The sequence below is a fragment of the Sprattus sprattus genome (assembly GCF_963457725.1).
Source record: "Sprattus sprattus genome assembly, chromosome: 19".
NCBI lineage: Eukaryota > Metazoa > Chordata > Actinopteri > Clupeiformes > Clupeidae > Sprattus > Sprattus sprattus.
In genome coordinates, this window is record NC_137917.1 from 9,896,759 (window position 1) to 9,924,703 (window position 27,945).

The 27,945-nt window shown below is 42.0% G+C and overlaps 1 protein-coding gene across 2 annotated transcripts in view; it reads right to left on the reverse strand.

The window, feature by feature from the left end:
* Window positions 1–27,945, reverse strand: part of bckdhb (branched chain keto acid dehydrogenase E1 subunit beta) — a 58,001-nt gene that overhangs the window by 19,331 nt on the left and 10,725 nt on the right. For both annotated transcript variants that reach the window (XM_080857674.1, XM_080857673.1), the window contains exons 7-8: window positions 20,240–20,337; window positions 18,357–18,467 (exon numbers count right to left, since the gene is read on the reverse strand). In XM_080857674.1, the coding sequence (XP_080713800.1) occupies window positions 18,357–18,467; window positions 20,240–20,337 (209 nt within the window). The remainder of the gene's footprint in view (window positions 1–18,356; window positions 18,468–20,239; window positions 20,338–27,945) is intronic.

A 27,945-nucleotide genomic window follows, 5' to 3' on the forward strand; every position in this document is an offset into this window, starting at 1 on the left:
AGTAAAACAGCCACACCGCTGCTGAAAAATATCCTCTGGAAAACAATGAATGAATAATCGTTTGCCTAAATTGCCTAAATAATTGTGATAATGATTTTTGCCACGATTGAGCAGCTTACCTGCTATTAACCCATAGAAACAAAAATACAACAAAAAAATGAAAGAAATTAAAAGAAAGAAAAAAAGAAGTAATTCCCCAGACCACCTACAGTGCAGATTGCTAACTCAATAAGCGCTTTTAGGGTCACTGCAGCTGGAAAGGATGAAGCTAACAGCAAGACCCTTTCTCCAAGGCTATTGACCACACCTCAGTTTAATCCAACTCAGCAGATGATAGCCTGCATCTGTGAGGCGTGCGGTGGGCATGTACATTTATGTATTTATGTGTGGGTGTTTGAGTCTGTGTATGTGTGTGGGTGCTTGAGTCTGTGTGTGAGTGTACCCAGCTGCAACCTGTCAGTGTCAGTCAGTTTACATTTGGAGCTAAGGGCTGCTGAAGAGTTTATTTAGGTCTCCGTGTCTCTGTGTTGCATCCGTGTTTCCATGGATCTGGGGTTTGTAACCCGGCTCTGAAGGGGAGAAGAAGAAAAAAAAAATACATATGGAGCGGCACAGCAGCTCCTCCCGCAGCATGGAAACAGAGCAGTACACAAACCAGTGAAGAATAAAGGAAAGAACTATCCAATAAACAGACCTATGCATCAGCCAGCAGACCAATAAACCAATCAAGCGTCCAATCAATCATTCAAATCAACCACCACTTGCCATTGTATATGTTAACGGCAGACACAGTGTGGAGCCCACAACTCTGCACCACATCACCCCGCATCACCCCTACATCAAACCTCTCCCCTGAGCTCAGAGCACAGCTGTGATAGCATGTGTAGGTCCCCGTGTGTGTGTTTGATAAGAGACAGACGATTCTAGATTGTGATGCGCAATACGTGACCGGGATAGCAGTTCAGTTCCAAACATACACCACACCGCAAGATTATAGCAAGCTGGGAGAGCAAACCCCTGATCTGGTCCTTCCGTTCGATCTACCATCCTCAGCCTTCTAGCCACCCCCTCTGTCCAGCCTCGCAGCAGCGGTAGAGCCAGCAGTAGGGGTATAATCTGAGGCCTCCCATGGTGTTCACCCAGCCCTGGCCCTGGCTCTCTGCTGATCCATTGGTCGAGTGAGTTCCTGTCCACACATAATAACAGTCCACTTCCTCTCCTCTCCTCTCATCCAGTCAGCCCGTGGTGATATCTGTCTCCACGCTGACCTCAATGATTTCAATCTGCCCTGTCATTCGTCCAACAACCGACAAAAAAATAAAAAAGGTTTTGAGTGGAAAATACAAGTGAGCGGATTGTGGATACACAGCAAAGAGTCCAGAGACCAACACACCTAATTCAACAGAGGAGCCATGCCTTAATCACAGTATTTCTAAATAATCTAGGTTATGACATGAGGCAGATTGTTTGCTAGGCAGAACAATGTGAAGTTGCCTTATATGTGTGATGATATAATAGTCAATATGAAGCATCACATTAAGCCCTTCAAAGGAAATATTTGTGAATGTTGTGACTGGGATTCAGACAGACACAAAGGTTAATATGTGTGTGTGTGTGTGTGTGTGTGTGTGTGTGTGTACACACTGTAGAACAGTCATGATAGGTTTCCCATCTTGAGATTATTCATCTGTGTGCATACAGGTGCTTGTGACAGAGAAATCTTTATAGGGGCAAAAAAGGACTCTCTTATTCTCTTTCAGGTGCACGGCACAGCACGGCACAGCACAGCGGCTCTCCAGCTGGTGACACAGAGACCCGGGCAGGAATGCTAGACATCTCACGAGTGCTGAAGAGAGGAGAGGAGGAGAGGAATGCACTGGCAGCATCCTAGCAGAATGGAAAAGCAGACCAGGGAAGGGGGGGAGGGGGAGAGAAATAACAGCGAGAGAGAGAGCGAGATGGAGCAAAGAGTAGATTAAGACAGAAACAGGGAAGTGGGGTAGATGAGAGAAAAAGGAGAGGGCAGAGAGAGCGTCAGGTGAATAATGAGGACAGAAAGCAAACAGGAGAGAGATAAAGAAACACACTGGTGGGGAGATGGAGAGTTTACATAACGACCAGTGACCGAGGGGAGTGAAAGCTGGAAGGAGAGGGAAAGTGTGTGTGTGTGTGTGTGTGTGTGTGTGTGTGTGTGTGTGTGTGTGTGTGTGTGTGTGTGTGTGTGTGTGTGTGTGTGTGTGTGCACACACCACAGGAAAAGAGTAACAGCTGATTTAAATCTCAGGAAAGCTGAGGGGACAAGAGAGCACAGTCCTCCAGAAGAATCAATAACACAAATAATCCCTTTTTAGAAGAAGGTTTTTGCAAGGCAAGCATCTTCCAGAGATCTGCGCAGCTGGAACCCAGACTGTTCGTCTGGAGGCTCCCTCCGATTGCCAGAGACCACGGTTGTCTGTGTTGTTTGCATGGCTCTGATGTGTCCATCTGGGTTTGGTCCATCCAACTAAGATCATAGCTTACCCTCTCTCCCCAAGCCCCAGGGAACCACATAAAAACCCTCAGGAAACAACAACAACAACAACTGGAAAGAAGTCACAAGTCTTTCACTGGTCTCTGAGCAGGGGTTATCCCATGAGCAAATAACCTGGTCAAGGAATACTTTAGGTTTTAAGAAGCTCAGCAAAAGTTTGGCAGGTCTTAGGGCCCAAGGAGTGTGCCGCATTTCCACACGACGAAAGAGAGTGGAAAGAAAGAGTGTGAAAGAGAGAAGGAGGACAAGAAGGAGGACGAGGAAAAGGAAGAGAATGGATCAGCCACAGCATAACAACTATGAGCGATGAGGTATTTTCCAATGATATAACCACCAAAACATGGCCACAGTGTGACATGCGAGTGTGTGACCACTTCACATAACCTCCCTAACACACACACACACACACACACACACACACACACACACACACACACACACACACACACACACACACACACACACACACACACACACACATACATACACACAAACTGCATCACATCCCAATTCACAACCTTTCCAACCCCCCACTGACCCAAAGCAAAGTCCTTTGAATTAATCTGATAATAACACACTTCATCTTACACACTAAATTTGAAGGGAAAAAAACGACGTGCCTTTGTTCCATAGCCAGCTCTCCCAATTGTTTCCAATTATCCTTAGAAGGGCAAGGATCCAAAGATAACACAGGACCCCATTCCCGACAACCTAACTGACTTTTACACTCACGGCTTGGCAGGGATTTTTTAACCCTCTGACCCCATCACTTGTTGCAATCACACACACACACACACACACACACACAACCCATTAACCCCTTATTCTGTGAACCATAAATACATTTATAACTTACTAACTTACTAAGGGTGTGAGGTTATTATTTCAGGAGCGTAGTCACCCTAGACACTGGTTAGGCGTGACGCAGCAATCACTGATAAAACACACACATGTTGTCCAACATATGCTCATATGGTAAATTGGACACGCTTGTCGAAAGAATTACTGTTACAAAAGTGAATGACAAGTTGATAAATGCAAGGGAAAAGAGGAAACGCTGTGAGTTTGTTTGACAGTGCATCTTGATTAATTGGCATTTTGAGTAATGGTGCAATATTTGGAAAAAGAAGGCATGAACTTTGTTCACGCAGGTTTGCCAAGAATTTTCTATCTTTACAAGAGCCTGGAGTCAGATTGTTTGATTGCTTCAAGCAAAAACAAACACACATTTCTACAGTCATCAGTGAAGCACTTACACCAAGGGCTTGATGGATGACGGAGATCAATATTTATGACCTTTGACTTCAACATCCAGGAGGGCTTAACTCAAACATGCATCACAGACACACACACAATATGCAGGAAGGCTTTGCAGTTGAACTCCTCAGTTGAAAAACCTTCTGGGCCGGCCAGTAACACTCTCTCTCACACACACACACACACACACACACACACACACACACACACACACACACACACACACACTTTGGATTGTGATGGTGACTGGAAGCTGTATTGAAGAGCATTTTTTTACAAGATCAATAGAAAGACGTGGCTTGTTGTGGGAGAGCCCAAACCTCTAGGAGCTATTGGCTCCTAAGCCCTAAATATTAAGGAGCCTCATCAAAGTTATTGGAGCAAAAAATTAAATATGTCACGTCGCACACAATTTCTATGTTCAGTATAATTCTGTGGTCTGTGTTTCCTTTTCTGGACGACAGCCCAATGTCAGTGAGATATGATATGAAAAATACAGGAAAATTCTTCTAGTAACACCTAATAAAAGGGGTCCCCGTGACATGGTAATCCAACAGTATTAAGTGGCTTCAATTTAACTGCAGAGCAACAAAGATGAAGTGAAACAACAAGTGAAGTTTGAGAGCTAACGAACACAAAAATAAAATAATAAAAAGCTTGTAAATCTTTCCATTTGATTCTGTTTTTTTCTTCTCCCTGCAGTGGTGAGTGATATTGTGGTGCTATAACAAGTGAGGATAAATATTAGTAAAAGCCAACCTGCTGTGCTCCATGTCATTAAAAATCACTTCCATTACAGTTCACAGCAAACAAACACACATACAGCCGCGGAAAAAAATAAGAGACCACTTCAAAATTATCAGTTTCTCTGTTCGTCTTCTCTGATGAGTCCAATTTCACAGTAGGTGCAAGACTCTGTGGCTTGTAGGCCTCTCCAGGTCTCCGTCTAACCATCAGACGACCATGTGTTGGGCAAAGCTGAAAATTGGACTCATCAGAGAAGACGAACTAGGAGACCCTCCAGTCCGCTTTGGTTCAATCCTTATGTCTTTTACAAACCTCAGCCAGGCAAAGTACAACGTTGTCCCGGAAGAAAAACTTGCTTCCTTTTGCTCTGACAATGTTCCCCAACTCTGAGAAGTGTTTTTTCCAGCAGGGCAATGCTCCATGCCACACAGCCAGGCCAGTAAAGGTGTGGATGGAGTATCACCAGATCAGGACCCTGTCATGGCCAGCCCAATTTCGAGACCTGAATCCCATAAAAAAAACTCTGAAATGTGATCAAGAGGAAGATGGATGGTCACAAGCCATGAAAAGAAGCCGAGCTGCTTGAATTCTTGCGCCAGGAGTAGCATAAAGTCACCCAACGGCAATGTGAAAGACTGGTGGAGAGCATGCCAAGACACATGAAAGTTGTGATTTTAAATCAAGGTTATTCCACCAAATATTGATTTCTGAACTCTTCCTAAGTTAAAGCATTAGTATTGTGTAGTTTAAAAATGAATATGAGCTTGTTTTCTTTGCATTATTCGAGATCTGAAGACACTGCATCTTTTTTGCTATTTTGACCAATTGTCATTTTTCTGCAAATAAATGATCTAAATGACAATATTTGTATTTGAAATTTGGTAGGAATGTTGCCAGTAGGTTATAGAATAAAACAAAAATGTACATTTTACTTTAACACATACCAATAAATAGTAAAACCAGAGAAACTGATAATTTTGAAGTGGTCTCTTAATTTTTTCCGCGGCTGTATATATATACACACACACACACACACACACCTACCTGAGTCCCAGACTCCTGTGTGTTTGCCGTCTCTCTGAGCTTAAGAAATCAAAAAGTGCCAGACGACCATGTCAATCTTTTCACAGCAAGCCAGTCTAAACTCTCAGCAGGGTCGCTCATAAATTCAAGAAGTGATCGCAGCGTTTGATCTGCATTTTCAACATTTGATTTGCAGATGTGATATGAATGCCAAGATCTAAACATACTTCAGTCGTAACCCTCTATAAAGTACCACTGAGTTACCAGTGGACAACTCAAAATAAACCCTCATAAAATCCCGAAACACCAACACACACAGACTTTAAAATTATGAATAAAGGCAGTCTGTCGCAGAGCAGCCCTAGGGTCAAGAATATGTGGTGATTTCTGTAGGTTTATTTCCCTATTTTATGCTCATTGGTTTAGTAACACCACAACCACACTGATCTGATACAGCAGCTGTGTCATAGGCATTGTGGCTTTCATGTAAAGACACTGGCTCCTGATGTCAGCAACATAACAAGAAAGTCATGGTTTCTACTTAACCAGTCTAAAAACAGACATACTTTAATAAGAGATGCAATCATAAAAAATATATAATAAAAGGGGTCCCTGTGACATGGTAATCCAACAGTATTAAGTGGCTTCAATTTAACTGCAGAGCAACAAAGATGAAGTGAAACAACAAGTGAAGTTTGAGAGCTAACGAACACAAAAATAAAATAATAAAAAGCTTGTAAATCTTTCCATTTGATTCTGTTTTTTTCTTCTCCCTGCAGTGGTGAGTGATATTGTGGTGCTATAACAAGTGAGGATAAATATTAGTAAAAGCCAACCTGCTGTGCTCCATGTCATTAAAAATCACTTCCATTACAGTTCACAGCAAACAAACACACATATACACACACACACACACACACACACACACACACACACACACACACACACACACCTGAGTCCCAGACTCCTGTGTGTTTGCCGTCTCTCTGAGCTTACAACACACATTAGAGCTGTGGAGCACTTAGCAAATGAGGCGGACTGTTTGATAGAGCTGAGTTTGACCTGAAGAGACAACAGAGAGGCAGGAGAGAGCGGAGACAACTCACAGAAAAATCCCTCAGGCCTGCCTTCCAGGAATACACGCTACCCCACCCCCCCCCCCCCCCACACACACACACACACACACACACACTACATGTGACAGCCTACATAACAAGCAAAGGTCAACAGAGCACAAACAGGGACATCCGAGAGAACAGTATTTATCCATTTCTACATACAAACACACACATACATTTTCACCAATAACGGACTATACGTATGTACCCACACACACCATAGCTGATCTGCACACCTGCAAGGCCACCTCACCATTAGTTCAGGTGAGGCAAACACAAGATAGCTATTGCCAGATCTCATACCCTCTGTATGCACTCATCCACCGATTGACTCATGACACGTATCTTCAACTAACAACTTCTCTCCTTCCCATCAGCTTCGGTTTCTCCATCAATTCTTTTAAATTAAATTCCATTCCATTTAATTCCATCCTATAAACTTCATTAGCAAGACAAAAGAAGCTAATCAAATGATTAAAAAAAAACTAAGCAGAATATAAAGCTCTATGTCCAAAGTATTTGTCAAATGTCAAATATTAAGTTAGCTTGGTGGTTTAGTTCACGGTCATATGAATGTGATAGGCATGTATCAGTCAATGGTATGTTTTTTCAGCATCATTTACTAAGTAGCTTCAAAAACTATTACAACAATTGAATGCACACTCCTGAATTTGATAAGCTACGTTTGTTTTGCAAGTTACCTAATTAGGTGGGTTGGTTCTACTGCTTAGCTAGCCTAGGCCTTACACTATGACATTGCAATGCTTGCTGACTAACTCAAACTTACGTACGTCAGTCAGAGACCATCAAAAGGTTATTATGTTGAAGCCATTTCTATTGTTCATTATACGATTCTATGCCAAATTTGACTGTACAAGTAGGAAATCTTGAGTGGAGACACTTGAATTTCTCATAAAAAGCATAAAAGCCTTACATTTTCACCTGCTGCTCATCCTTCGACTACAGCAACTGTTGGCTGATGTTATCATCAGTCATCATCATTATTATCATCATCATCACCATCGGATGTGGTTGAAAGTGTGTGTGTGTGTGTGTGTTACCCTGAAAGATGGGTAAAAGTTTGTTAGACGCTGCCATCTCAGTCAACAGAAAGATGTGACATTTAAAAGTCAGACAAGGTATCAATGTGAATAATTATTGTCACCAATCACCATGAGTATGGAAAGTATTTGGAGATTGAAAGTATCACATATTGAGAGGAAAATGAAATTAGCTGGTAAGGCAATTGCCAAAGAGCACTGGTTCATATCAAAAACCAAACTAAGAAACAGTATAAAAAGTGACACTGCTGAACCTGCGAGATACTCCTTGACATAGTCTTGTTGACTAACTCTGCTGGCTTATTGCAATAAAGAGCTCATCTGTGTGTGTTACTCATTGAGTACTTTTCTGCGTCTCTAACCCTCGAACCAAAGGTAAAGGTATTTTATTGTTAAATTAACTAGAAATAAAATCAGCCATTAATTCATTAATCTTTATGATGAAGGCTGTGTAGAAGGTCCTCTCTCCTACGTCAATGCATGTCTAGTACGGATGGCTGACGCTCCGGCTGCCTTGAGTCAACATGAGGCCATTAGCCCTGATGCTTCCCGAGTGTGTCTTCCTGAGGGGCATGCTTTTATCAGGCTCGTCTCGGCTCTTGGCACAGCTGCTCCTGGAACCACCTGAGAGGAGAAGGGTGCACCCAAGCATACCTCAAACAAGAACATCTACGCTGGCATGGGCAGGTTGTACGGGCGTGGGTGTATATTAGAGATCGACTGATATCCGTTTTTTGGGGGCGTTACCAATCATATAAATAATCAATATCTAAAGGTTTAGGATGGCCGATAACTGATATTTCGGCAGATATTTCTGTAAAGAACAATTTTACTGTTTTCGCGCTATATACATAAAATTGAATTGAAATTTTTTTATTTAAGGCCAATACTCATTTACCATATTTAGCTGTTGCAAAAAAAAACGGCAGTGAGCTCGGTGTTAGACACCATGCACCACCCATTTACATTGACAACATTTCAAAACTTTTCCATGACTTTTTAAGGACATTTTACAATCTACAAGTTCACAAAACTGCATACTCCACTAGTTGGGCCTAATTATTGAATGAAAATTAAACAAACATTTCTATTCCATTTCTAATGGGCCAGTTCCTTTTCTAACAGGCTGTGCCAATTCAAATGGAAACTGGATCACACTGCAGAAATTAAACTTTATCCATGAGTAACAGGAGATCTCGTATCGAAGCAGTCGATGACATCAGCTGTCAATGACACACACATACACAGGGCATGTGTACATGTCTGTAAATACATATGTGTCTATACATCTGTTCCCATTTAAGACAGCTGCCAAGGACACGCGCGCGCACACACACACACACACACACACACACACACACACACACACACACACACACACACACACACACACACACACACACACACACACACACACACACACACACACACACACACACACACACACACACACACACACACACACACACATTCTGGAATACATAGCTTCTAAAGGACCATTTGAAGACAAAAGACACTACCCTCTACGTCAGGGGTCTCAAACTCCTGTCCCGCGGGCCAAATCCGGCCCCGCCAAGCGATGTCATCCGGCCCGCTGGCTCCTCAGCATGTTGCCAAAAGTTCCACTGCTTTGAAGGGGCCACCCCAACGTTAACCACTGCCATTGGCAACGAGTTTTGCCCTTCTAATTCAGATCATTGTGCAAGTAGTCCAGTAATTTAACGTAACAGAAACGTAATTAAAGTCAGCAAGTAATGGGTTGCTACGCAACACCTTAAACTTTTAAAAGTTCTATTTGTGTGTGAAACTATTTTTCTTAGCGGAAGTCACAAAATGGCAACAAAATCGTTAAAAAAAGAGTTTGTTGGAGGAATGTCATTTATCGTTTTGACAAGTAACCGAATAAAAAGCAGGATAATGTAGTCAGGCATTCAGTATCGGAAAATAAATCTAGCTGTGACAAAGGCAAAAGCTTCAATGCGTATTCTGTGGCTCTGGATGAGAGCACTGATATGAATGACATTGCTATGCTCGCGATTTTTGTCCGCGGTGTTAACAACCAGTTTGAAGTAACAGAGGAATTACTTTGTGTGAAAACAATGCAGCTACTTGTTATTCAACAACACTTACCATTGTAGCACTGATCACACATGGTAAATTTGCCACACCCAAAAGTGGTATCTACAGTATTGTGACAAAGAAAATCTGGCTGCCCACTGACCAGACTGGACGCTCATCCAACCCCGGGTAATTTGAGTTTGAGATCCCTGCTCTACGTGAACTACTATTGTGTCACTTGTAGTGTGTGGATTTGTTCACTGTGGCTATAAAGAGGCGGTCACGGAATCTACAGGCAGGAAATCGAAAAACTAAATTAAAACATGCTGTATACATTTCTTCATTTGCAAAGACCTTCCATCATACGCCATGATAAGAATCACATTCAGAACGCTGCCGTTGCCAACCCATAACCTTTTTAAAAGCCACTATAAATAAGGTCTTCAAAGTAGGTTAGGCTACAGATTCACTGCGTCCTTCCTGAAAGTATAAGTGAAAACAACTTTTCAAATAAAGCATGTTTAACCCACTATAAATTCAGAGAGAAGAGTAGCCTTGTATAACCAGACCTAAATTCCCTTTGTGAATAGGGTCTGGCCTCACCTCATTGGGGATTGTTTCCAGTCATTGCATCCCAATGGTCATAGACTAATTTAATTTTGAAACCATTGGACCAGCCAATCGGCATTGACCACTATGGGATTGCTATACGTCCTTCTTCACCATCAACAGTGCAAGTGGATATATTTGCTTTATCCCAAACTCCTTTGGCAGTAAGGCAACAATGTCTTTGCACTTGATGAATCATTTCACACATTCTTCTTGCTCAGTTTTAAATTTGTCAGTGCTAGCGTTGCTACTACTGTTTGCATTACTTTGTCTAGCTCTAGCACTGTCACCAACTACATTTCAAAGAAACGCTTCATTTCAATAACATTTCACTTATCCACCTCAATGGTCGCTGAATGATAAGCCCTTTAGAATAGTCCATTGTTACATCTTGCAAAAACAGTTCCCGACTAGCCTGACGATGTCATACTCATAATTCTAGTCAGAATATGAGTCTGATCCTGACCCATTGGGCTGTGATTATGGGGCATGTTTCAACGAACCAGGAAAGAAAATGCCTCTTCGCTGAATTGGATACCTAAAACCAATCAGAGCAACGTAGTATTACCATCTGATACATTAAACTTTTACCTGATCCCGTAGGAAGGACGGCAAAAACATATTTTCAACCGACAAATGCCTTAATCGCGTTTCTCTGTTCCTCTTTCAAAATGAATGCGCCGTCAATATCTGTGAGATATGCTTGCTGCAGTTATGCTTGCTGCAGTTATACTTATTAGCAGTGAGGCTAGCTAGCTACTATGTGTTTCAATGGATTTTTGGTCTAAGCTTTAGCAATAACCTTACAATAATGGTCTAGAGAGCTTTAGTTAAGACAAACAATACTCTGCAACATTCGTGTGCACATACACAACTAACCGAGTCAATGTAAACATTAAAAAAGTTGTGTAGATAGCTTAATTCACATAAAATATTTCCCACTAACAGGCGGAGACGCCGCCATCTTGGTACTATTTCAAATCTACCGGTTAATTCATCTCAAGCGTTGGTTGATCATCTGTCCATCATCATATGAACCCCGCTCTGAAAATGTCATTGGTCAGATCGTTTTGCTGAAAACTGATATTGTCTCCCCAATATGCACAAAGCCAGACCGAATCTCCCTGACCAAAAATGTTGTGGGAGGGGTTCGGCTGGTATCCAGGCTAGTTCCCGACTGTAATCCCGGCAAAAATTTAGCAAGGCTAAGGCTTGCCATCAAGACTGAATAAAACACCTTAACAAATCAGAAACGTGCCAAGCCCCTGGCGTGCCAAAAATCTACCAGTGTGACGGGAGGAAAGAGAAAGAGAGCAGGGGCAAAAAACACACACAGGTATTCATCAAAGCGGAACAGAAACACTGGCACTGTCCTTGGCCTTGGCCTTGGCGATGTGGATTTTACTGGGGGTAAATGAGAGAGCATGTAACCTCAGAGCTCAGGACACATCTTGATTGTGTTAAACCAGTAAGGCCCGGCGAGTTTGTCTTGGATGGGGCTGGTACGCTTGTTGCGGCATACACAGGAACATGGGGAGTCAAAATAACCTGCTAAGTGCAGCGAGGAGCAGCAGACTGAATAAGATGGCCGTTGTGCACGGGTCCAAGTCTGTAATGGGTGCCTGACATGGGCTTTTGGGAAGCGCCATCTGCAATTGATCCCAATTGAAATTATCATACAATAACAGTCAACACACATGGACTCGTATACATCAACTGTTCCACCATCTTCACCGCACATCTCAACAGAAGATTAAAGCAGATCAACTTGACACGGTCAGTGAATAATAACAACAATAATAATAATAATACTTATAGAATAGAAACAAATATTCCTGAGAGAACACTAAATGAAGTGTGGATGTACGGAACAAAACAAACCAGGACAGATCTGGAGGCGGAAAACAAAAGTAAGATGTTAGCGATTACTTAGAAAAGTAAGACGTTAGTGGTATTGAGGAGATTTACTGCCTCAATGTGACTAAAGATTTATTGTTTCAAGACAAAAACATCACTTGGAAGTGGAAAGTGCAAAGTGGACTTTTATTTCTGGTTTAAAGTGTCTTAATCATGATATTTAGGGAGAGTTAAACAGTCTCCATGCTGCTGAAGCATTTTAACAACATGATTCACCTCTGCAAACATGTCTTATTCCATTCATGGTAGGAGACCACCACCTGAGCCAAGAACATCTTCGGTTTAAACCTACAGTGCAGGAATAAAAAGGGCATGATGACAACTGAGCGGTGTCTCCGCACTACGAGCGGTGATGGCATCGTAAAAGAAAGCAGGAGACACGAGTTAGTAAGCCTGCTCAAAACCACATTTTTACCGGCTCTGACTTTACAGACGCTGGACACAGTACCCCACCTCTCCCTCCCACCAACATTTCATGCTATAGAAAGACTCAGACGCTGGGGTGAACTGAAGCGGTGCTTTCTGGGCCTAAGTTGAGCGGCTGTGATAAAATGGACGATTGAAATATTTGCAAACATGACTCGAACTCGACGGGGAGAAACTTTCCATATGATATCATTTAAGTTTCTGGTCTGGCACAGACTAACCAGCCATTTTGTTGATCCCTCAAATGAATGTCTATAACGCTTAGCAAGTAGAGCCAGACAGCGAGGGAGAGTGAAAAAAGAGTGAGTAGGGAACGAAAAAAGAGAAACTTTTTTTTTGACTGCAATTTCAGCCAGTTCCCTTTTGTCAACAAGTGGCACATGTACAGCCGCGGAAAAAATTAAGAGACCACTTCAAAATTATCAGTTTCTCTGGTTTTACTATTTATTGGTATGAGTTAAAGTAAAGTTAACATTTTAGTTTTATTCTATAAATTACTGACAACATTTCTACCAAATTTCAAATAAAAATATTGTCATTTAGAGCATTTATTTGCAGAAAAATTACAATTGGTCAAAATAGCTAAATGTTTTCAGATCTCGAATAATGCAAAGAAAACAAGTTCATATAGATTCTTAAACTACACAATACTAATGCTTCAACTTAGGAAGAGATCAGAAATCAATATCTGGAAACACCGCATCTTTTTTGTTATTTTGACCAATTGTCATTTTTCTGCAAATAATGTTCTAAATGACAGTATTTTTATTTGAAATTCAGTAGAAATGTTGTCAGTTGTTTATAGAATGAAACAAAAGTGTTTATTTTACTCAAACACATACCAATAAATAGTAAAAAAAAAAAAGAAAAACTGATTATTTTTTTAAAGTGGTCTCTTAATTTTTTCCACGGCTGTATATATATAGACCTCTAGCCTTTTCTACTTACCCTCCTGACGCATGATCCAGGGAATATAATGGGAGACCAGAAAACATTATGGCCCACTACAGTAGAACATTGGTGATCTGTATACTGACCCTACCTGCATAGAAAGGAACTCTAGGGCAGATTTGAGGCAAACTCAGCACTTGGCACTTTAAAGGCCTGTGCAGAAAAATTTACAAAAACACACAAACACGCTCGCATACATGCACAATCACATACGCTGCAAACAAACGGTGACTCATAGTGAAAGGAACATTTAATTGTACAGATGTCAGGATGTGCTTATGTGGACTATCCATCATAGCTGGCTGATAAGCTGCGTCATTTTCTTATCTAAAGCACATGCCCTTACGTAAACGCACACAGACATATGTGTCAATGTAAATCGAAGGCTGTCAAGGGAACCAGAACTGACAAAGAGAACCGTGGGAGTTCAGTGTTTCTGCAGTTAATTTTTCTTTATGTTGGGCCAGTACACCATCATATACAAACATAACATAACTGTCTTATTCAACATTTCTCTCAGAAGTATTGGTCTAACAAGCATTAAGTTGACATATAAATAAACTACAACAGGATGGAAATATCATCTTTTACTTCAGCAAATAGATACAGATCTTGTCCGTGTCATTATTTATTCTCTGCTTTCAATTTGTGTCATATAGAACATTTGGATAGCACTAGTCTCTAGACTATCCGAATTGGTATCAGAATACAAATATTTCAAATCATAACCCTGTCCTAGACAAGAGCAACTCAGTACCTAGAGAATGGCAATGCTGAGGCCACTGATCAGAAAGAGAGAAAGGGGAGGGGGAGGCAAGTAGGAAGAATGCAGAGTTAAAAAAAGAGAAGTGAGGCTGACTGAAAGTGTGGCGAAACGAGTGAGTGCTCACACATAGCAAGAGAAATGCCCAGTAGCCTGGCCACTGTTGCAGCTTAGTTAAAGCAGCATTATGGAGCATACAAAAGCCTGGCAAAACACCACCAACAGCAACCTGCCAACTGGTGTGTCTTTGGAGATGTTGTGAAGATGCTGCAAAGGTTTTTTTCAATTGTTCTATTCCGACCACCCTGGACAGGCAAGTTTGAGTTACATATTTGTTATTGTCCTTAACACGACCATATACCATCAAATGAATTTGAAGCTGCTCTCACCAGTAGTAACTAATAAGAACATACCTCAAAAAGCAGCAAATTGTTGCATAATAATGCTGACGTTTCAGATTTATAAGTCACTAAGCCCATCCAGCGTTTCGACTGTATTATTGGTCTCCTGCAGATGTACAGTCTCGTGTGATTATCTTCAGTGCTGCTAAAGTAATTTCCATGGCGATTTACAGGAATCACCCATCATTCCAACACAAATAGGTGTCCCGCAGATATCAGATGCATTCCAGTGCCTCTTATTACAACTGCCCACAACAGCAGAATCCCTGTCACACAACGAGGCTGTGGCAACAGGGACCTCCAGTGGATGTATTGGTACCTGCCAGGAGAGTACAGCTCGTTCACACACACTCACACACATTGATACACACACATGTGCTGCTTTAGTTTGTATGATGTATTTTAGCGTGTCCCACAAGTATGCAGCCAATCAAAACCAAAATGTTTTTTACAACTCAAAACCTTACTGCCCTCTCTGCCACACCTTGCCAAGGACCATGTGGGCAATTAAAACTAAGGGACCGATAGCACTTCATGAGGAAAAGCAACTCTGAAAGACACACACACACACACACACACACACACACACACACACACACACACACACACACACACACACACGTCCTGCCTTAAATGTAATAATGACTGTAAGGACTTTCCATGTCCCAGCTCAGGAAACGCTCTAAGACCCGAGGACTGGAAGCTGGGCAGTGAATCTTACTGACTGATCACAAGTTAGTGTTTTTCAAGTCTGACCGCTTATCCTCTGCTCTCAACCGCAGTGGAAGAAATCTTTAATGGTTTGGTTTTCACAGAGAAGCACCGCTTAGAAAGAAGGCTGCCTTAACACACTGTGCTTTCCTTGGCTGGATCTGCATCTGTTTCAATGTGCTGGTCACAAGGCGAATACCAATGTTTTGAAATTTACAACTTATGTTTTACCAGTCAAACGTCTTCCATGAGCTTTGAAAAGACACTGACATTTGATTTCAGTTTTACATAGATAGATTATAATTAATATCGAGACCAAACATGGGCTGCTTGATATGAAGAGAGATTTTATTTTAATTGAAATCGTTCTTTTCCTGATAACCTCTTTCTAACAGCAAATTGTGCTGATGAAAGGGTCTCCCTTCCTCCTTGGTCACGGGGCATCATATGTGATCACATCAGGTGATTTTACTAACTTGTAACTCTACAGGACATTCCAGGTCCAGCACTGAGACTGGTTACTGCTCTACCTGAATCCCTAGCAACACAAACATACACACAGCAGGAATCAAGTTGACATGGGAGAAAAGTCACAGGTTCATTGCCACAGGAGCCAAGGTTTGAGTCTTTCCGGAAATGTACACGAACACAGCTGGCAGTGAAAGGCTGAGCAAGAAAGTGCCGTCCTGTCTCTCCAAGAGCAACACCTTCTGGTTGATTGGGGCAAGTTGGGCAAGTTGACAATAATTCTCTACGAAACAGAGCCCCTGATGTTTTGGGGTATTTTTAAGAGAATATGAAGTAGATTTGCATATGGATTCATAAATAGAAGGGGTTAGCAAATCCGATTAAGGGAAAATGATGGTGTGTGTCCAATTAAAGGAACCCTTCATACACATTAATGGTTGTGAAATGAATTTAGAAAGAAAAGGTTTATTTGTAATAAGGATTTTTCTTTGTTCTTGTGAATACTGGAAGGTTAGTACAGTCTTGTGAATGTGCATTGGTCAGTGCCTGTAGTGACTAAAGTAGCCAACAGTCAATGTTCATTGAGATTCTGAGTGGTCTACCTTTACCTCAAAGCACAGCAGCCATTTCCAATGAAAACGTGCTTTACGTCTGAGTGTAGATCAGCTGCCAACTCTCGTTCCCTATGAGTCTTATTAGTGCTCAGTCATGTGCAGGCTCGGGATACGTTCATGAACGGGCTTCATTTTGACCAAACAAACTATTCTAAATTGAATCCGTTATTTATTAATTGCTGTTCTTTCGTTAGTTTGTGTCTGTAGGGTAGCTGACAGCATCATGCGGTGTGCAGGGTAGATATCATCCAGAAAGCAGCCTCTGTGAGCAAATAATGAAAGACATCTGAAGATTTGTAACCGCAATGCAGTTGAATGCCATGTTTACCACATTTTTTGGAGGAGAGCTCTGCAACCAAAGAATCTGACCAAATCCTAAGCTTATCCATATGATTGGATACTACTACATATTGGTTTTTTATACTGTTGTGTACTGTACTACTACTGACTGTAATCTATTGGCCTTTCTATTGGTATCTTCTCATGTGAATCCATCAACGATGGAGCAGTTCAAAGGCTTGGTGAACTGTACCTCGAAAGGTATACGGTTATACATGGCCGCACAAAACATGAGACCAAACATGGTGTTGAGAGTGACCAATCAATACTCGTACCTGTTCAGTATGCTTGAATTATCAGCACAGGACCTCCATACAATTCGCTTGGCAGCGGAAAACAGACAATACCCATTGAAACGGTTCTGAAAGTGTTCAGCGGAAAAAGGGGTTTCTGTCCGTTTTCATTTAGAAGCGCTCTGACTTAAAAATTGTCAGTTGTTTGTTTGGATAGACAAAGCTGCCTCTCCTGTGCCAACAGCCCGATGTCTGGTCCTCGCTCACTTTCATTACACGATCTGCCACGGGTTCCTGTCGGGCTTCGCTATTAAATTACTACCTTGCTACCGCTGTTTCATTCCTGGGTCTTAACTGTCAGTTAGAACACTGGCTTGGTGGCGAGGTGGCCCTGTCAGAGCTCTCTGATGGCCATGCGCTGCACCCGAAGGGCCGTTAAAGTCACATAATAAAACAGCTACATAAAAATTTCATAATGCGCTTTTGCCAGTCAGGCTCGACCAGGCTCGACCGCCCAGTGCACCCAAAATAATACAAAAAATAAACACGAAAAATAAGAAATGAAAACAGCACACAGGGGTAGTGTGGCGGCGCCCCCACCCCCCTCTTCACAAACCACTGCTGCCGCGAGGGTCATGATTCAGTCATACGTGGACAGAGTGATAGCCAGCTGGGACCAGCCACTCAGGACAGGGTATGCCATACCGAACCAACATTTACATATATGAATTATATAAATATATATATATATATATATATATATATATATATATAGAGAGAGAGAGAGAGAGAGAGAGAGAGACTTTTGGAGTGATGGAAAAATAATAAGGAATCCTAGCACATCCCACTGCTTTCTCGATGCACTAGGGATTCAAGGAAACAGGCAGCCTGCCACTGCACCGTTTCTGTACACAACGGAGCTGGAGCCAGATGGTAAAAGTCAGAGACTGAACGAAACTCAATCCGTAATTATTTCTTCATGGATCGTAACTGCACATTTAACGAGAACACAAAGCAGTAAGTCATCGTGACACAGTGGATTGCGCGTAGTCCAGTTCTTTATACTGTGGGCGCCTAAACGACCGTTTGCTGATAAATGCTGGGCAAGTATATGAGAGATTGTGTCTTACCTTACAAACTGTTTCCGTGTCCCAGGGCAGGATGGTCTGCAGATCGATGAGCTCACAGGAAATGCCCAGCTTCTCCTGAGCCATATTGGCCACCTCCCTCATCACATGGACCTGAGCGGAAAACAACAGGGCCGATTTCATGTTTACTTACTCAGGAGTGTAAATGTGAATGTCTGTGTATTTGAGGGGCGGGAAAGAGCACACTAAAAAGACAGAGAACATAATCCTTCAGTTAAACACGTATGAAACCCTTAGGCCTTAAATCTAGATCTGGCCAGTTGTCGCTACAACCCTCTGAGACGGTTTTCATCTGTTAATAAAAGCAGACACCACAACATAAGTTGTATTCATTAACATGTTCATGCTCGCGATGCTAAACATGTTAACAACCGTCACCCATTGTCTGAGGCCTTACATCTGATTGTAAAGCTATTGTGTGCAAACATTGGGGTCTCCTAAGTGTGTGCGTGTTAGTGAAATGGGCCTGCAGTGTGGGGTGTGTACATGAGTCCAGCACTAAGGGATGGTAGTGGACAAGTCGATAATAAACACCATGCATTATTAGTCACTGCTGATGACGTGCTGCCAAAGACTCCATGTGGATCATGTTAAGTTACAAGCACACACTTCATCAAGGTTGCAAAAGGTTGCTTGCTGTTTGGCTTGCAACATTTTCGTCCCCCCCGCGAGACAAGAGTTCTCCCGTGCCCATGGCTCAAGGTACAGGAGAGAATGGATGCAGGTGTGATGGCACAGAGAGGAGCCAACCCCCACACATACAGACAGGCAGGCAGGCAGGCAGGCAGGCGCACACACACACACAGTGAAGTGACTATAATGGCACAAAATGGACCGGTTAAGGCCAAATCTGTGGTAAAGGCCCTTTCTGATCTAATGCCCCATTCTGGTGACTAATGCCCCTCTGTTTCAATCATTAAGGGTTCTTACTGAAGGTTTTGGGCACTCTTAGAGACAGAGACAGACACACACACACACACACACACACACACACACACACACACACACACACACACACACACACACACACACACACACACACACACACACACACACACACACACACACACACACACACGCTTTCTGATGTCTTTCTGCACTGTTTTCATTTCACTCCTCTGTCGCTGATGGAGGGAAAAGTAATTGGGGGCGAGATCGACAAGTAACCCTCCGCCAGCAGTCACCATCTTCACTTTTTTCCTGCCAACTCCTCAATCTCTTTCTTTTCACGAAAGGAGGCTATTTCCTCCCTGCTTTCCTCATCAGCACTTCAGACAAAGGCACACTATGGAGTCTTTACTGCTGGCTAGGACAAGCCTGTTAAAAAGGAGAGTCGAGGGCTTTTTGTGAGTGTTGATTCCTGGCGCGCTATTGAAGCCCTAATCCAGTAGCAGAGAAAGGAATACAAGGGGTGGATCAACAGAGGGTATGGACGCGGAGTGGTGTCCACGTGTTCCTGGCAGCACAATGGAACACAAAGGCAAAGCTGTGCTAGTCTGAGGGGATGTCCAGGCAAAGTCTGGTCATAAAACATAGACGCCTCTCGTCACCCAACCTCACCCTCACCCTCACACCCCACCCCACCCCAAGAATCGGTAGCCTGCGGTGTGACCTCATCTTCAGCCAGATTGAACATTAATCCGCAAGTCCTCCAGGAAGCTTAAATATCACTGAGCTCAGATTTACCGGCAGCTCAGTCTTGCCCCCCCCCCAGCATGTCTGATTGAGATTTAAAGCCACGGTGATGAACCTACCAACTCAACATCCCTACCAACTCAACACACCCCCGCCACCTCATCTCCCACTGGCCCCCATCTTCCAGAAAAAGAAAAAAAACGTCCCCCTCGCCCTTTAATGGCACTTACCTGCGTTCCCCAGGCAACAAGCGTGACATCACTTCCTTCTTGCAGAACTTCGGCCTGTGATAGGGGGATGGTGTAGGGTTCTGTGGGAACTTGTTCCACTGGGGGAGAAAGAACAAGAGAGCCGTCAGTTTATTCACCAGAAAGACTTAGGACTGCTTTAAAATATTATACATTTTTTTTATCTTAGCGGAAATCAAAATCAATATTTTAAATAAATAATGGAAAACCCATGACATCCACCACGCTCGTCCAAGCACACATTCCTTAATGGCTTCATTATGTGCCTTCCTGTCAGAGTCCCAAGACTCCGATACCTCTACATGATGGATTAGATGACAAAAGGCCGTTTAAAATTCATCCTCCTTTGAAAATACTGGCAAACTGCGGTTCCCGTTAGTGCAAAGCTTTGGCTCTTTCCTCAGCGCTTTCTGACATAATGAATGGGAATCAGTTAATCTCTAAAACAAAACTACAGGCTCTAGTCACAGGGGGACCCGATCGGCCGGCAATTAAAGGGAAAAACAAACATGTACACTCCAAAGGAGTCCATCCTGAGACACAGTGGAATCCATCTTAATTATGGACACAGGTGAGGCCGCTCGGTTGCATGGAACAAGGAGAAGCTAACGCTAAATCGCTGCTATATCTACAGTTAACACTTTGGTTGTGTGTAACACACAATCTATAGACAACACAACTTAGCATTAATTGTATTGCTTCAAGGCCCCCTGTTCCTTGGCTATTATGTATATATACATACAGGTGCATCTCAAAAAATTAGAATATCATCGAAAAGTTGATTTATTTCAGTAATTCTATTCAAAAAGTGAAACTCATATATTATATAGATTGTTTACACACAGACTGATCTATTTAAAGTGTTTATTTCTTTTAATTTTCATTATTATAACTGCCAGCTAATGAAAACCCAAAATTCAGTATCTCAGAAAATTAGAATATTGTGAAAAAGTTCCATATTGATGACCATTGGTGTCACACTCTAATCAGCTAATTAACTCAAAACAATGGCAAAGGCTTCCTGAGCCTTTAAATGGTCTCTCAGTCTAGTTCAGTAGGCTACACAATCATGGGGAAGACTGCTGACTTGACAGTTGTCCAGAAGACGATCATTGACACCCTGCACAAGAAGGGTAAGACACAAAAGGTCATTGCTAAAGAAGCATGCTGTTCACAGAGTGCTGTATCCAAGCACATTAATGGGAAGTTGAATGGAAGGAAACAATTTGGTAGAAAAAGGTGCACAAGCAACAGGGATAACGACATCTTTGAGAGGATTGTGAAACAAAGCCCATTCAAGGGAGATTCACAAGGAGTGGACTGCAGCTGGAGTCAGTGCTTCAAGAGCCTACACGCACAGACGTATCCAGAACATGGACTTCATTTGTCGCATTCCTGTGTCAAGCCACTCTTGAACCAGAGACAACGTCAGAGGCGTCTCACCTGGGCTAAGGACAAAAAGGACTGCACTGTTGCTCAGTGGTCCAAAGTTCTCTTTTCAGATGAAAGTACATTTTGCATTTAATTTGGAAATCAAGGTCCCGGAGTCTGGAGGAAGAGAGGTGAGGAACAGAATCCAAGTTGCTTGAGGTCCAGTGTAAAGTGTCCACAGTCAGTGATGGTTTGGGGTGCCATGTCATCTGCTGGTGTTAGTCCACTGTGTGGTCCAAGGTCAGCGCAGCCATCTACCAGAAAGTTCTAGAGCACTTTGTGCTTCTCTCTGCTGACCATCTTTATGGGGATGCAGATTTCATTTTCCATCAGGACTTGGCACCTGCACACACTTCAAAAGGTACCAGTACCTGGTTTAAGGACCATGGTATCCCTGTGCTTGATTGGCCAGAAAAACTCGCCTGACCTAAAACCCATAGAGATTCTATAGGGTATTGTGAAAAGGAAGATGCGAGACAACAGACCCAAACACACAGAAGAGCTGAAGGCCACTATCAGAGCAATCTGGTCTTCCATAACACCTCAGCACTGCCACAGACTGATTGCCTTCATGCCACGCCGCATTGCTGCAGCAATTCATGCAAAAGGAGCCCCAACCAAGTATTGAGTGCTGTACATGTTCATACTTTTTAGTAGTCCAACATTTCTGTGTTAAAAATCCTTTTTTCTATCGGTCTACAGTAATATTCTAATTTTCTGAGATACTGAATTTTGGGTTTTCATAAGCTGTCAGTTATAATCATCAAATTTAAAAGAAATAATCACTTGAAATATATCAGTCTGTGTGACATGAATCTATATAAAATATGAGTTTCACTTTTTGAATAGAATTACTGAAATAAATCAACTTTTCGATGATATTCTAATATATTGAGATGCACCTGTATATTTATTGTAAACTATAAACAATCTTAAACGTGGATGGGCTAGGCAGTTTGAAATTTCTAAAATAATCCAACCGCTCAAATTAAAGGTTGTTATTCATAAATAAAAGTCCAGCAGTGATCTTCTTCGAGTTGGTCTTTACTTTATACAATATTCCATTATTCACGTATTCCTAAAAGCTCCTTAATAGCTAATGTGTTTCTTTGTCTGAAAGCTTTTGCTCCTCCAGCATGATGTTTGACCTGACATTTGTATTTCTCAGCAATGTATTAGACCCTTTGTCCTACTCAGTAATTTATTAGACCTTTTGTAAAATGTGTGCTGGTAACTTCTTTCAACAACTTCTTGATTGGTTTTTGAACTCAACAGCCTAAAGCAAAAACAAATGTCTCCTTACACTCTTAGCCAAAAATAATGACTCAAGTTTGTCCACCAAGAACTTTACTGGGCTCACTTGAATAATACATTGCATCAATCTCCTTACAGCACTTGGTCCCTGATGAGCATATCCTATCAACAGCAACTCAATACAAAAACACAGACAGACAGACAGACAGACAGACATACAGACATACAGACATACAGAGACAGAGAGATACTTGGCCATTTTTAAAGGCATCTATTCTGAATGCGTAATGTTTCACTGTCTCCAACGGAAAAGCAAAAAGGAAAAGAAATCCATGGACATCTTAAGAATGTGTTTCTAAAAACAAGCTCAGTGGTTGTACACTAGATATTCATTTCCCCTTTTTTTAAATTAATTTAAATCAGCATTTCAAGTTACATTTGTTTTGTCCGAAAGGTCAGTTGTGTTTCCGTTATATCAAAGCCTGACATCTGGCTAACCGGTACTCAGAGACACTGCCAGAACAGTGCACATGAGTGGAATTATGACCTTTGTGTTCTGGGACGGACAGACAGACAGACAAACAGACCCACATACAGACCCACGTACAGACCCACCCACCCACGCGCACACGCACACACAGAGAAAGAGCGAGAGAAAAATAAAGAAAGAGAGATGTATGTATGTATGTATGTTGTGTATTATCGACATTGCTATGAAAATAAATCCCATGGTCTATTATAATATTTCCCAGTGGCAGCATCTAGAGACTGAACTACACAGGTTCCAAAATGGAGACTTGAGTAACCCCACGTTATGCTATGCCATGGAGTGGACACCAAAGGACAGACAAAAAAAATTCTCACCTGACAGATAAATCCTGAACCAATCTAAAACTGAGCCAGAGAGCTCCACATGGTTTTCTAATCTGTTAATAAGGATGTCTTGATAAACTGTATGAAGTCTAAAAGGACATTTAAGTCTAAAAGGACTAATATTGAGAGTTTACTGTCATGCATGTTCATTCTCAGATAATTTACAACTTTACCTAGCACTGACTCGGTGCTATAGTGAGGAGGAAAGCCAGACAGGATCGTCTCAAATATACATCTGAAATTTAAGTAGTCATTAAGTTGTTTTAATACAAATTTTTCAAGATTCAAATCTAAAAACAAAAGGTTTGCAACTGGCCTGAATTTGTTTAGTATAAAGGGATCCAGATTACTTTTTCTTTAGAAGAGGTTTCACAAAAGCAGTTATTAGCAAGGGGGGAGAAGTACCAGTCAAGGGAAGATTTACATCTGCTAGCACTTCATCCTCTAGAGAACTCTGTCTTAAAAAAGCAGTGGGGATGGGGTAAATTCAGGAAGTAAATGAGATTTAAAGCATTACTTATTTCCTGAGCATTTCTTAATCAACAACAGCAAAGTCATTATGGAAGTATTTCTGGAGCTGGATTAACGAGGCTGACAAGAGTTGAGAAAAGCATTCTGGGATTATTATGATTTTCCGAAATCAGCTTTAAGAAATGAGCTTGCCCTACGTTCCTAATTTCTATGTTGAAAATAATGAGGTATTGTTTAAAAATGTCCTAATGGATTTGCAGCTTAGTTTTCCCCCCATTGATGCTCAGCTTTCCTACAGTTAACAATATCCCATTCTCCATGGTTTCTGTTCAGATTTAATCTTCCAAAATTTGGCTCAATATGTCTTTCGCAGTCATGAGAGAGGAGAGGAGCTCATATGTACTGAAAGACTAAAAGCCTATAAATAACATCATGCTAGGTGTTTTTCATCACACACACAACAATTCCACTTCAGCCTTTGATTGTGGTTTTGATGCTGAAACACTGACATCTTGGTTAACCTGAAAATGTGATATCCATGTGTCACACACACACACACACACACACACACACACACACACACACACACACATCAGAGAATAGTCGTTCCTTGTGTGCCAATATAGTGGGATAAGGCCTGAACAAAAGCATTGGAGATGGAAATTATAGATAAAATTCAAACAGTAGAAAAACTATACAAATATAAACAAAGGGCCTACTTTTATCTCTCCATTCATATCACATTCACCAAACTCTGACATGATCTATTTTAAGTAGTTTTTAGTCTGGGGACTATTTGCTTTACCTTGCCCAAACAACAACTACATGTAAAATAACTAATCTCAGAAAATATGTTTAGAAAATACATTACCCGGCAATATAACTACAATAATAAGCTAAACGTTCTACTTTTCTAACCAATTATGAATGGCATTAGTGGTACTAGCGGTATCCCTGTAGACAGGTAGGTCGAGGCTCTCCCTTCTTCACATTACAGCACTACTACAGCCGGCACTTTGGATCCTCATACAGTAGGCTATGAGTCTGCGGCTCACACAGAACTTTCTCTGCCTTCCGAGAGCTCCCTTTTCCTTTTGTGATTGAGAGCTCAGCTTTTTCCTTTTGTGATAGAGAACTCCGCTTTTTCAATTTAAAAACAAAGGCTACTGTTCATGTCTTTTCTACAAAAGTATTTAAAGTTCTGAAGGAAAACACACACTGAGCTCCATTCCGAATTATTCCATGTCACACCAGTTGAGAAATAGTGGTGTAGGGCTTTATAAAGACTGAACAGGCTGGGTTACATCAGCCCAAAATTAATAACAAAACCTCCCTCCTTGTCATCTTGATCACAGAAGTTTCTCTGTCTGTGTGTGTGTGTGTGTGTGGGGGGGGGGGGGGGTATTACAAAATACCAGAATAAACCAAACCAAGTAAAAGCACCCGGAAAATGAACGAAATGCATATACAAAACAAATATACTCGTTCATCAAAACAAGGCAGGTCTCAGGTACAGTCCGTGATTCTTGCGAAAGATTGTTGATATTTGAGCTTAACAGCCAAAAAGATTACACCCCTCCCTTCCGTGCTCCTAAATCAACGTGTTGATTGGCTGGAATATGGTGTGGCTCAGTGAGCCAGTCTGTTTCCCATTTAAAGAGCCAGGACTAAAGCTGGAGGACCATGAGGAGCACTTTGCTGAATTTGACAAAAAGTGTGGATTAGAAATCACCGACTGGACTTTAAAATCCAAAACCCTCACAGCAATGAACTATCCAGTCCATAATCTTACCACCGATTCCTACATACGGCTGTCAATTGCATAACACATGGAAGTCTTACCAGAGATGGGAAGCATTTCAAAGAAATGCATTTAAAAAACAGTTACACAGCTTTCATAGGTGAGACAGAGTGACAGCCTTGTGATGCTCCACTTGCGCTGCCAAGTCTAGCCAGTCGAATAGACAATTTGCCATGCGAATGCCCTGCTGCAGTGGAGATCTTGCTGACTCAGTAACTTCCTGAGCCGTTGAGCGATCGGGATTGAACCAATCGTTCTGACGTACAATGGGAATGATTTTTTTCTGCATAAAAGACGAAACCGGAGCTTTTTCAAGCATCTGTTCAGGTCTCTCAGATCTAGAAAGGGCCCCTAATAAGGTGGGAGGAGTTTAGTGAAACATGACGCTTCTGACATGTCTCTCATGGCCCTCTCTGCCACGCCAAACAGGCCTGTGGCAGACACTGGAGCATCCAGCAGAGGCAGCTTCTCCTTGTCAGGCCGCTGGGCCAGACTGAGCCACAGATATCTTTGCATGGCCACCTAAAGATCCATAGCTCTGTCCTGGATTTGTGAGATGCAGGGGCAGACCAGAAGCTTTCCTTAGCTCTGTACCCGTTTCCTCCGTAACATGCGTGCCTAGTTCCCTAAGTAGGTCAGCCTGATATTCCTGCTTCAGTGCTCAGTGCACAGCATGCCTGACCACTACAACACAGGCTTCGTCATCTAGTAGGCGGAAGAGTGTGGAGATAGTCCTGCACACTGGGGTCAAGACATTCTTACCACATGCTGGGAATGGGGGAGGGCTAACTAGCTGTTCCACATCTCAAGACTTTATCCCTGCAGGAGCTGGGAGTAGTCATCTTTCTCCTCCACACAAAATGCCAAATTGGCCGTACGGGATAATAGCATGCTGTGCTTAGTCATGGCACTATTTACCTCCGTTTGGTTTAAATTGCTCGATTTGCAGCATGCCATAAATCAAACTATGATATGAGTCAGATCATACCCAAAATCTGTGACCTACAAGCTCTGCACCTTTTCAATGTGGGTAAGAGCCAGCTGGAAGCTGGGTAATTGGGGGTGAGATCTGGAGCAGGCCAGCGTTGGAGAATTTAGGTGAGTCGAGGGAATTCCTGAGGACATAGGCAGACATTTGAGGGGAAAGGAATATGGCAGCACATCTTCAAAATACTTGCCCATCTGTTTGGCAAGGTTGATTTCAGAGGACACACACACACACACACACACACACACACACACACACACACACGGTGTGAATGACCTTAAACTTTCTAAAATGTAAAAGATTTTACAGACCAGGCAGAAAGGTTTCATTACTTTTACCAATATTTTTGTAACGAGATTATAGTTATCCAAGAAGGCTATTGGAATCCAGGTTCTGATACAATGTTGATAATTGTCCTATATCTGCAGTATTTTCCTTCCATGCATTTATCTTGCTGCTTGTTTTTATTGATTTTATGTAAAGCACTTTGAACTGCAACTCTTGAAATGTGATGTATAAATAAAGTCTTTCTTACTTACTTACTAACTAAAGACATGCCACAGATAAACAGATTCAAGTGAAAACGTACTGCAGACCATCTGGCAAATTGAACAGTGTTCTAGGATCAGATAACGACTATGAAAAACAAATAAATCTAGCAGGATGGAGATATTTTCCATGGGCCCAAATAAATAGTAATCAATGTGTACAGGGATTTTGATCTCGGGCAGTTTAAGAGCATAATTCATATGCAGTTTCAGCGGAAAGCAAGCCACGATGGAGTCCTGTTTGGCGCTCGTGAGTCTATAATAGATCACGAGGGGCATGCACTATATCACATATCACGTAGGGTAGATCCTGTCCTGCTAA